Consider the following 12,071-nt stretch of genomic DNA (forward strand, 5'->3'; position numbering starts at 1 on the left):
AATACGGTTAGTGCAGAGTCTGGAGAGTCTTTTTAAGTCAAAGTAAAACGTTTTTGTTTTAATGTCATCTGGTTCAGTGTTCCGTACATCGAAAAAGCTTAATTGGGGGATTTTTTTTTACATGTGTGCAATCTGCAAAATGTTATTGCATAATTTATTATCGCTACACTGTTACACCTCTGAACTAAGGTCCATCAGTGGCCTTTTGAGGTCATTTGGATCCTTTTTTATACCTTTTTGATTTAGGTTTTATTCTCAGATACAATGTCTTGTTTTTTTGTAAACTTTCCGTCTGTGACTAATGCTGCTTATTGCTTTTTTTTCTCCCCCCTCCTTTCTTTTTTTTCCCCCCGTTTGTTTGTCTTTACTTCAATAATGTAATTTTCCCCCCTAAATTTGTCCTTTTCTTGCCCTGCTTGTCCTCCCTCTCTTCTACCGGGTTCCATTCCGTGTCTCGGTCTCCTCACTCTGTCTGTCTTCGTCTCTTCGACGTCCACCCTCGTTGCATTGTTCCGTCCCCTGTCCCTCCGTCTCTCCACTTGTGAATCCCCCTCCTGTCAATGGCGTTTGCGTCTCCACTCTCCTCCTTCCTATCTCTCCATCATGTTCCCTCGTCTCGCCCCCCACCCCCCCCCCCCCTGCTCACCGTCGTCCTTTCGTCCTTACCTTCAAACTCTGTTTACCCCTCACATCGTACCCGTGTCCTTCTCCACCTTTCACCCATCTGCCTCCACCATCACCCCCCCCCCCCCCCCCCCACTCCGCTCCATCCTCCGACACCCAGCAGTAAGTACCGGCCTTCATCGGAGCAGCACAATGATAATTTCTCGCTGTCCACCATCGCTGAGGGCTCCCACCCAAATGTAAGGAAACTGTGCGACACCCCTCCTAACGTCCCTCATGCCCGTGCATTGGCTTACTATGATAACATTATCTGTCAGGTAACGTGGTTCTCGCCTCTCTCTCTCACCCCTTTTTTTCTGCATCTCCCCCTTGCAAACCCTGCCCGGTGCCCCCCCCCCCTCCCGACTCCCCTCCCAATGCATGGGCATGAGTAGTCTCTGACAGGTGTGCAATGCTCAGGAGGGCGGGGTGGGCGAGGTGGAAGCGGGGCAGAGGATGGCGGGAGTTTTCTCTGGTTTTCTTCTGGTTTTTATAATTTCATCTAAATATCTAAAAATACGTTATGTATTATATCAGGATAGAACCAAATGTACATGCCTTGTTTTTTTTAAACCAATTTAAACATTTAAAAAGATTTTTTTTTTTTAAACCGGTCTTGATAAATTTGAGTATTTTACACAGCATTCTGCCGCTTATTCTGCAGCAGTTTAGTGGGACAGCCGAGGTTAGAGGTTAAATTTATAGACGTCTCTCACAGTGCAGATAACAAAACCGCCCTGGATTCAATTTCAGCCCCCCCTTCCAAGGGAAAACTCCCACAATCCTTCACTGCGACCCCCTTGCCCACCACGTTCTCCTTCTGACCTGCTCTCTCTCTCTCTGATCACCTTTTGCATCGGCGTGTCATGGCATTCCTGCTCTTCGCTGACATGCGCCACCCCAGTGGTCATGTCAGCCGCAGCCGGCTCCGCTTCGCTGTTTGTTTTTGCAAATCTGTATTAACCTGTTTATCCTGAACATGGGAGGGCGGGCGGGCGGGCTGCCACAATTGGTCCAAAATGGTTCATTTTGTTTGTTTTGTTCCCGGGGGGGGAGGAAGGGAAACGGTTGATGCCACAAACAGGTAAGCTAGAAGTGTGGGACTTATATATTTTGGGAGAAATGGTGGGGGTAATCAGGATAAACACCTGGGACGCAACCCGCCCCCTCACTCCCCCCCCCCCCCCCCCCCCCCCCTTCCACCTCCCACCTCCATTACCTGCACCAGGCACCTGGCAGCATAGAGCCGACAGGTGCCTCACTAACTGAAGCATGGGTAGCTAGTAGCGGCTGCGCTAACGTTGTAGCAGCATGGGTAGTTCTAGCGCTACAACTCACTTTGAGTTTGTTTTTTGATTTGTTTTTACAGGGTTTTTAGGATTTGGTACCACCCTCTAACAACTCCATCAGTAGTTCTGTTCTCTTGTGACGCTGCAGCCACTAGTCGATTCTCTGTGACGCTCATTTTTATTTCACGCTAGCTCAACCGTTTTAGATTTTTCATTTCCCTTTAGAGGCCTCGCCGACTCATTGTAACCTCAACCAAAAACCACTTTCACTACCCCGAGACAAGAAACCCTGAAGGGATTATCAAAAACCAATAACATCTTTAAAAAAAAAAAGGTCAACTCCCTAACTGAACACCTTTCACAACCCCGCAAAAAACCGAGTCATCCTTTGGACTGAATAGTTATTGTAAATACTTTTGGTCTGTTTTGGCACTTGCAGGTGTCGCAAATGACTTTTGAGGAGGGAAAACTGACTCAGCTGTAACCTGTTAACATTTTTCCTCCAGTCACTTTTTTTAAAATATGAATTCTCTAATGATAGAGAAGAATCCAGAACCACCGGCATCTGGAGCAAATGGTCCATGAAGGCTTGGCTTAGCTTAGCGCTGTGAAGTATTTCCACTTTTCTTCAGATGACAAAAAGATTAGATTGACGATCTGACGAAATGATGAAAGCTAAACTTAAATAGATTTGCTGAAACGGTATCAAACCTCAACCCCCGCGATACTCACGGTGGCGAGACGGTTTTTGGCGGTAACTCTTTCTTAAGCACCGTCCACAAGAGGCCCACTCTTAGCCTTAAACAAACACCAAAAAAAAAATAGATTTCCGACTACTATTCAGCCCAGATTGACTCTCTAAAACATCTTCCAGCCACTCACAAAACTCCTTTTTTAAAATAGAGGTCTCCCCCAAACCAAAAAAACCTATCAACTCATTGCTCACCCCCCCACCCCCCCAACAAAAAGGCAAACAAAAACACCCGCCAATAAATCAAATAACCTCGGTTCCCTTCCTAACTAGTAGACCCGGTTGTCCCCATCCAGAGGTATCCAAACCTGTATGTACTGTGCTAATATGGGACAGTCTGTGTCCACGTCCACAGAGTCTGTGGCCAGCTGAGAACATCACGTCTGAGAGGAAGTTGACTCTCTCCCACGTTTGGTCTCCAACTCTCGATCTCTCTCTCTCTCTTGTCTATTTTATCTGTCTGCTTCTCTCTTCCTGTCGGCCTCCTCTTAAATTCTCTCCGTATCGTCTCCCACTCCGGCTTCAGTCTCCTCGTCCACTTCAATTTGGTCTCTCCTCGTCCTCCCCCTCCCTCTCTCTCTCTCTCTCTCTCTCTCTCTCTCTCTGTCCATCTCTGCCTGTCTTTCTCTGAGGATGCCTTGTATGGTTTTGAGGAGTATAACCCTTTGCCCCGTCCCCCTCCCCTCAGAAAACCATGAGCAGATACACCTGGGAGTGTAAGACCAAAGAGGAGTCCGACTGCGAGGTAAGACCAAATCCCAAATGTCAGATAGTGCCGCCCCCCCCCCCCCCACCCCCTCCCCTCCCCACCTCTTCTCTCACCCACCCAAACAGCTCTCTCATTGTTACTGTGGCCCTGTCAATCACCGTCTACTCTCAGTGGAGTTCTACCCCCTTCCACCAAAATAGATAAATATTAAAAAATATATAAAACGTCAGGACACAGATCCCCAAACATCCGGTTACCTGTTAGAGCTGAGTAGACTCACATTACTTTACTAAACTAACCAAATGAGATGATGAACTATGAGCGACGGTTAAAGCTACAGTCGGTAATCTATCGTCTATCATTATTTATTATGAGTTTATGAGCTTCCTGAGCATCGATTGACAGCTGCATCGGAGACTTCTCGACCCCGATTGGTCTTTTTTATTTGCGTGCAGTGGGATCTTACAAATGCCATTAGGATAATCTATTGTACTACTGCAATGGTAAAGGATTGAGAGTTAGATGAAATACGACTCAAAAAAGGAGCTTAAATATTTATTAGAACGTGAACAAACGTGGATTCCAATGGTATTTCTTTATGCTTAAAAATCTGTAAAATAAAGCAGTAATGACTCAAGTTGGGTCTACAATGCAACAATAACAATATTCAAATCATCCTTTAAGACACATTAAGGATGACGATCATGTGGTAAAATCCCAATCCAACCACTAACAGACATGAAACAAAACACTGCACAAAACTACCTCGATTGAAGTCCAGACATCGTATCTGACACACACACACACACACACACACAAACACAAAGAAGCATTTACAGAGATTTGCTGCGGTAGATTGAACCCTCTTGTCCTCGATCTTGACCGGCCAAATGGAATTGTGTTTTGTCGATAATAAATAAATTCAGTACAGAAAATGAATTGCCCGGGCAGCGCTGGGCCCTGGAGACCACATGACTTCCATCGGCTGAATCTGCTCTCACTGAATTCACCAAAAGCCGCAGATAGGCGGTAGATTTATGTGTTTATCCATTAATCAAAGTCTCCCCCTCATTTAAAAACGTTCATTCTTTATGTAGTGAGAACATCAAGTACCGGGACCATCTCAAGCTATTAAATACTGTGATTTCTTATTGAAAGGTTCTTCTCGGTCTTTGTCTCTTTTTTTTTTTGGTGCTTTTCCAGTGAAAACAGTGGGTGCGGATGTATGAGATTCTTCTTTGGTCTTTGAAACGTGACTTTTTTTTGTGTAGGGTTTCCGCTGTTACCATCAGCAGAACAGCTAGCTTTCGCTGTTTCCCGATTAAACAAATCCACGCTCACTGTAATGGAAATATGCAGAGGAAGAGCCTTCAAGTTGCAGAGTATAATACACAATACTCTCCTCACTTGTTTTATTATCTGGTAACACACACACTATGTCCAGAGGTTATCAATGGAGCTATTCACACAGGTTTGAGTGATGCAAAAAAGTCCCTCACAACCGTGAATCCTGACTGGACCCATCTCTTCTTCCCTGTCGCACAAACACAAACACGAACGCAAGCACACAAATGTAGGAAAATTGAACAAGAGCCAATGGGTCAACACAAACAAACCAGGAAACAAGTATGTAAACACATGCATGGAGGGAGCGGCGCATGAGGGCTAATATTAACCAGTACACATATTCTAATGTGAGGTTTTTGCACCTGTGCATGAAAAACAAAGTATATATATATATAAATCCAAAACATATTAACTCAGCAGCATGCAGTGAGCTGAGGAAGTATACTAATCCAGACTCTTTTAATCCATCAAGACGCACAAACACCACTGGTGGGCATTTTACTACATAGAATCACATGTAAAATATATATCAGATAACAGACGTGTTTACAGTCTGTGTGAATCCCAACACCTCTTTTATTAATTAATATCATGACGCTGAGTGACTGGTAAACTGACAAAGCACCTAAAAAATGGAATATTTCACCCACAAAACGGCCATTTCTGTATCAATTACTGACCCGCTGTGACCCTTGAACTCTCAAAAAACCTTACATGGCTCCACATGGGGACGAAGAATCGAAAAAAGCTCTTCATCTAAGGGCCTGTTTACTTCATAAAAAAAATGTTTGAGGCATGACAGGGATACAAAGTCGAGGGCAACACAGGTCAGGTCATTGATTTGCAAAAACGGTCCCGTTTGGTGAAGAATCCACTCTCACCGGCCCGATAGAACCGCTCAAAAGACCAGTCAGGAACAGTCCGTGTGCCTCCATCATCATCACCACCACCACCACCATCGTAAAACCCTTGTTTTTTTATCTCTGTTCCTACTCCCGCCTTTTGGAAACGACACCCGCTCTAAAGTCCTCGTGCCCTGTGCCTCCCGCCCCACTGCCCCCCCCCCCCCCCCCCCACCCGCCCCTCAACCTGCGCAAAATAACGAAATCCAACAAACGTGAACAAACATTTTCCAGTTTCACGCCGACGGGAGGAAAGAGGGCCCCTATCCCGTAACCATGGAAGTGACGTATCCACACGTCCTGCCTGAAGTTACTATCTAGGCCAGCGGCCAGCGGGTAAATGCTCTCACTGCTCTTCCTGTCTGACGGTGCCATTGAACTAAAACGCAAAAAAAACCACTCAATCGGGTGCGTGTCCGAATGAATGTGTCCTTCTCGACAGACGTCTCTGTACAGGGTGTGTGTGTGTGTGTGTGTGTGTGTGTGTGTGTGTGTGTGTGTGTGTGTGACGGGCCCACCAGGGGGCCTCGCGTCGATGATGCCGTGCAACATTAATGGGGATAAGAGGCTCGAAAGCCGCGCTGTGATGGAGTCACAATCAATTTCTTCCCTCTGACCTTAATTACATTCAGATGGATTGAGCTCTTAAAAAAAAAAAAAAAAAAGTATTTATTTTTGTTCGCGCCCCCCCCCCCCCAAGCGACTGCCTCGGGTATGTATGACGGTGGTACCATGGTTTTGTTTTTCTTTTGGGAAGATAAATTCCAGGAGGAGACGGGGAGGTGCTGCATGAGCGACCCTTTGCTGAACGGGGGAGGGGGGGCATATGGATGCATGTGGATGTGCATGCGCTTCCCAGGTTGCCTGAAAGAGGAGGGCCGGGGGGGGGGGGGGGGGGGGGGTTGGTATGTCGCTCATGCAGCTCACCTCACTGTCTCCTCATAACCTGCCTGTGGAGCATGAAAACTGGGGGATGCGTCCAAACCCACTGAAATGGCTGCTCCCGGGAAAAAAATTGGTCTTTGCTTGATGTGACGACGCAAAAGCTGCAACTTTGTTCAGTTGAACATTTGATTGTACTCGTTGCTGCATCCTGGCAGTCTCTGAAGGATCATACCAGTGTATTAGACCAACGTTTGTTACAAATCAACGACTCTCAATGCTCTTGCTTTAGAAACCAGGCCAGATATCCTTCACTTTTTGGTCCTTCTTAAGGTCTTCTTCACAGCAGTTCAAAGCTTGCTCCGTGGCCATCTTGAATTACGTCCCGCCCTAAAGCACCCCCGGCTTTGGGTCTAAAGGGTCCATCATTTACAAAATAGAAGTAGAGTTGTTTTTTTTATAACAAATATGTGGATAACACAAAATGTATTCATGGGATATGTATTCCTGGGTATTGCTATGAAGGCTGAATGAGCCCTGTTTAACACCTGGGCCTTTTTACTGTAACATGTCAAATTGTATAAAAGAATATATCTGAGAGACAATACGAAACCAAAACATGTTTCTAATATCTCCTCATTGATTTTTTTCACACTCTCTATACAATTAATGGAAACCAAAAGCTACGAATATGAATGATAGAAGGATGATGATATTGATGATTGCATATTTACAATGCACTAACCAAAGATACATCCGTCTATCGCAGTCAGTCAGTCATTTGAACAATGCACACATCTTACATAGACACTGGTGTGGTTCTTTAAAGCATGCTCTGGGACCCTTCAGAAAGCAGAGCCAAAGGTCATCTTCGTTATCTTCAAGTCGCAGAGCGTCAATGTTGGACGATTCTGCAAAACATCTGGATTACATTAAATCATAACCACTCCTATGTCCAATGCTTAATACCTGCACATGTCAACAAAGGTAGGTTTCTGGGTTGGTACCTGGATGATAGTGATAAAAGCATCGTCGGTACGTTGCTCTTCTGCATCACAACCCTCTTTACTTATTTGCGTCCCTACATGAAGGACATATTACTCCTTGATCGGTCATTGAACGCGAGGGTTGGACTTGACTTGTGAGGTGCAGAATCGTCCAACATCCACGTGGTTGCTTTGAAAAGAAGGCTGTTTTTCTTTGCTTCCCACAAAGATCAACGGAGCCTTTAAGGAAAAATACGTTTTTGCAGTTTTTGCAATTTGCAAGTTCAAAGTTGCACGTGAACATGAGCTCGTTTGTTGTGGTTCTAACTGTACTTTCTGCCCCCCCCCACCTGCACCTCTCCCTGGGTAGGACGATCCTAATTCCCAGAACAAGCTGGAGGACCCGGTGAAGGCTCCGCCCAAGGAGGACGACTCCCTCAACATCCACAACTCTCTGACCCCCAAACACGAGAACCACAAGGTCCTGGGCGAGGAGAACTCCTCGGAGGTAAACTCACTGCAGAACAACATGATGTGAACAACAAAACAAGCCCAGCAACCCGACCGCACAACACTGAAAACGACAAAAGGTGCGCCGGCAACGGGAGCCCCCCCCCCCCAACCCCCCCAACCCCCAACAACCCCCCCCCCCCCCCCTCCTCCCCTCGGCTCCCCGTCCAACGGGTCAACCGACCGACCAACCAACCAACCAGCCTGCCAACCAACGTACCAGCACACCGACCCTGGTCGACAACCGTCTCCAACGCGGCCAAACTGCCACCAAGCGGCCCAGGCTGCTGCAAAAAAACAACAACACCGTGCACCACCACCAACACCACCGACACCACCACCACCAACAACACCACCGACACCACCAACCCCATCCAACACCACCAACTGCTGCCGCCGATAGCGCCCCTGCTGAGAGTAAACCCCCCCCCCCCCCTGCCATCAAACCTCACCCCGCCGTCGCCGCCTCGCAACCCCCTCTTAGATACACTCACGCCCCCCCCCGTTTCACGGGCCCGCCCCCCCCCCCCATCCCCTTGTTGCTGTCACTTTATTCTCCCTAATCTGTCCTACCTGCGCACACACTCGCACACGTACACACAAACGCACATAAGAAGCACACACACACATACAGTGAAAAGATCAAAACAAAGACACGCGTATGTATGTACACACACACACACACACACACACACACACACACACACACACACCTTCCCCTGCCTGCATTGGTGTATTTTGTAAAAAGAAATCATACAGAAGTTTAAAACGTACGTAAAACGTCCTTGTAAAAAAAAAAAAAAAAAAAAAGGTTAAAAAGTACTGAGAGATTTTGATGTTTGTCTGACTAATCCAGTGAGTATGTATAAATATTGGAGAAAAAAAAAATATCCTTGGATTGATTTCAAAAGAAGCAACACAATGTGTCTTGGTTTTCATTGATGTGATTTCTAATCCTTTGATGTATTTGGGTTTTTTTGTCGTTTTTTTTGTACTTTTTTGGGGACTTTGAACAGAATAAATAAAACGCGATTCAGACAGTTGTTGAAATAAACCTTTTTAACACGACCTCTGTGGATCCTGTGTTTTCCTCGGCGTGGCGCCCCCACTTCTAACCCTCCTCCTCCTCCTCCTCCTCCTCCTCCTCCTCTCCACGATGCTCTGCATGGCTTTTGAACGCAGCTTCTCGCATCCTTGTCCAAAAACGTGCCCCCCCCCTTGCTCGCTCGTGCACACACGCGGTTAAAGGTTTACTAGCACGTTATAATCTATTTCATATTTCACATTCCCAAATCAAAATAAGCACCCTGGATTCATGCAGCCTTTCGGGTGCAGATCAGATCAATAGATACACATCTACACAGATCTCCAAAGCTCGCAAATGTCAGTAAACGTGCCTCTAAGGTTTCAAATCACTGAGTTTGACCTGAAAAATCCTGTTAAAACGGCACAAACGGAAAACGTTGTTACAGATATTTACACATTTTTTGTGGGAAGTGCACGTGACTTTAAGCTCTAGACAAACACGCGTCGTGAAATCTCGAGTTCGGCAGTTAAAAAAAAAAAAGTTGAATTCCCACGTTTTCTTTTAACACTTGAGTTTATTATTGAAAGAACGTTTTATCAGATATCCGATTAAAGCATATGAAACGACTACATCTTTATACCATAATACACTGAAACGAACACCGAAGACGAAACAAGAAACGTAAAATCCACAAAATACAATTTAGAAAAGCACTGGTATTATTATATAAAATAGGAATATCAAGTACTTTATTGAGTAATTACATTCAATCCTTGTTTGTACTTCTCTACAAAACTACAATTCCCTCACCACTTTAGTTGCTTTGCATGTTATTGTTATTATCACTAACTGATAGATCCGAATACCTTGTTAGATTTGGAATTAGTGGCTCTATATCGCATCTTATATATATAAATCTTTATATTTTGTGAATATGAAAAAATACATATAGTTGAAAGTCAGTCATTCCTGACTACGTGCAGGAATACAACCTTTTTTGTTTTAAACGGACATGAATAGAATAGAATATAGAATAGAATAGAATATAGAAATGAAGTCCTCATATTTGTCTGTGCATGAAGACACACACACACACACACACACACACACACCTCTTACACATTTTAGACCTGCTCAATAGAGCTTTTTGTTCCATCCAGGATGCCAAGCTGGCACAATAGAGCACACAAACACACACACACACACACACACTCACTCACACATGCATTCATACGTGCTCACAGCAGCTCTCAGCGTCACTCTCCTTCACACGCACAGTCACACAGTTACACTTCTACTTGTGAGGAGCGTCATCAAAAGTCAAGTCTCAAATCGAGTCTCAAGTCAAGACGATTCCAAATCAAATCTCCACTAATTGGTCCCCATCCTCGATGTTGAGTCTCGTAGAATTCGAGGCCTATTTTTCCTCAGAGTTCGGCAGATGACAAAGTCGAGTTCTGGGTAATTCAAATCAAGTCCAAGTCCTCATTATCTGGTTTTACAAAGTACATGGGGGGGGTCAAGCCTTAAAGGGGTTCCGTCAATGTCAAGTCTCAAAGTCAGTCTGACTACTCGCAGCAACACAACCTTTCAATCAAATCAATCAACCACTTCTTCTTACAGTCCGAACAAAATGTCCTCACACAAATCTGTTCCCACGAGGATAGAAGTGCAAACTCACACACACACACACACACACACACACACACACACCTGTCCCGCCATGTGATGAACGACCCTGAGTGGGTCTCACATGAGGCTGCAGTGCTGCTGGCCCTTTGTCGGGTTTCTCCTTTGGATCACGGGGGGGGGGGGGGGGGTTAAACAGTGTTATTGTGGGACATCCTTCCAAGGCTGGAGGGCTGCTGATGGATGGAGGGTGAGGGGGAAGGTCTGGGTGCACTTCTCTTTCTTCAAATGAATGAAAGGGCCTGGGTGGGTGGGTGGGTGGGGGGAAGGAGGGGGGGGGGCAATTTAGCCACTAGTAGGTAGATGAAAAGACTGATCAAGAATAGGAAACTGAGGATAGGCGAGCTACGAAAACAGCAGTAACAGTGATTATCACCCTCTTTTATTCCTGTCAGCCTCTCTCTCTCTCTCTCACACACACAAACACACTCTTGCGGAAGTTGGCACATGCAGTAGCACATGATTTCACATGCTCAAACGCACCCACCCACACACAGACACACACACACACACACACACAGACACACACACTAAAGGAAGGTCCTGTGAAAGGAAACAAGCAAGCCCAGAAGTACCAGTGGACGCCATGGCAACAAGTGGGCATTACATTACCGAAAGCAAGAAGTGAAGCGGGATGGGGGAGGTGCGCCCCCCCCCCCCCCCCCTGAGAGCAATACTGTGGCAAAGTGAGTGGAGCGAGTTTCATCCATTCACACCCGGCGAAGCATTCTTTAAATTGCACCGTGAGACGTGTCAATGAACCCGTTTTTACATTTCATTTGGCCGACATCTTTATCTCTGTGTTCACCTTGTCTCCTTCCTTCCTAATATTCTGGTAAATATGTTTAAACTCCAAATGAGTGTGGAAAATGGCTTTGTAGGTGACACTCCACAGGAAGATCTACGTTCGGTTTTCTTCACTGCTTCTTTATTGCAACCTCACAATATCTTAAATTAAATTCCTAGTGAATAAATCAGTCAACGGATCAGATGACACTGATAATCATTGATAGCAGTACACCTACATATCCTCTTAAATCCTTTTAAATACAACATTAACAGTATCCAAAGCTGTGTATTTTTTCTTCTTCTTACATATAATGCTGTGTGGGCCGCGTGGGCTTTCTAGGAATTCTAAAGAAGGTGCATAATACCATAAAGCATTGTTGTGATCTTGTGTTGGATTATTAAAAGAGTTTGGAAGATTTTAAAAGACCAACAGCATGAACGTAACGTAAGCCCCTTATAGTGAGCCCCGCATTGTTCATTCAGTCATTATTACTGCAGTAAAAGAACACATTAACCCTGTGCAAATG

At 45.4% G+C, this 12,071-nt stretch overlaps 1 protein-coding gene across 1 annotated transcript in view; it reads left to right on the forward strand.

Moving 5' to 3' along the window:
* The window catches only part of cspg5a (chondroitin sulfate proteoglycan 5a), a 25,554-nt gene extending 16,447 nt beyond the window's left edge, over positions 1-9,107 (forward strand). The window contains exons 3-5 of the mRNA XM_062565557.1: positions 560-941; positions 3,392-3,448; positions 7,900-9,107. Of these exons, the coding sequence (XP_062421541.1) occupies positions 560-941; positions 3,392-3,448; positions 7,900-8,067 (607 nt within the window). The 3' untranslated portion in view covers positions 8,068-9,107. The remainder of the gene's footprint in view (positions 1-559; positions 942-3,391; positions 3,449-7,899) is intronic.
* Positions 9,108-12,071: the final 2,964 nt, after the last annotated feature.

The sequence above is a fragment of the Pungitius pungitius genome, chromosome 11 (genome assembly GCF_949316345.1).
Source record: "Pungitius pungitius chromosome 11, fPunPun2.1, whole genome shotgun sequence".
Classification (NCBI taxonomy): domain Eukaryota; kingdom Metazoa; phylum Chordata; class Actinopteri; order Perciformes; family Gasterosteidae; genus Pungitius; species Pungitius pungitius.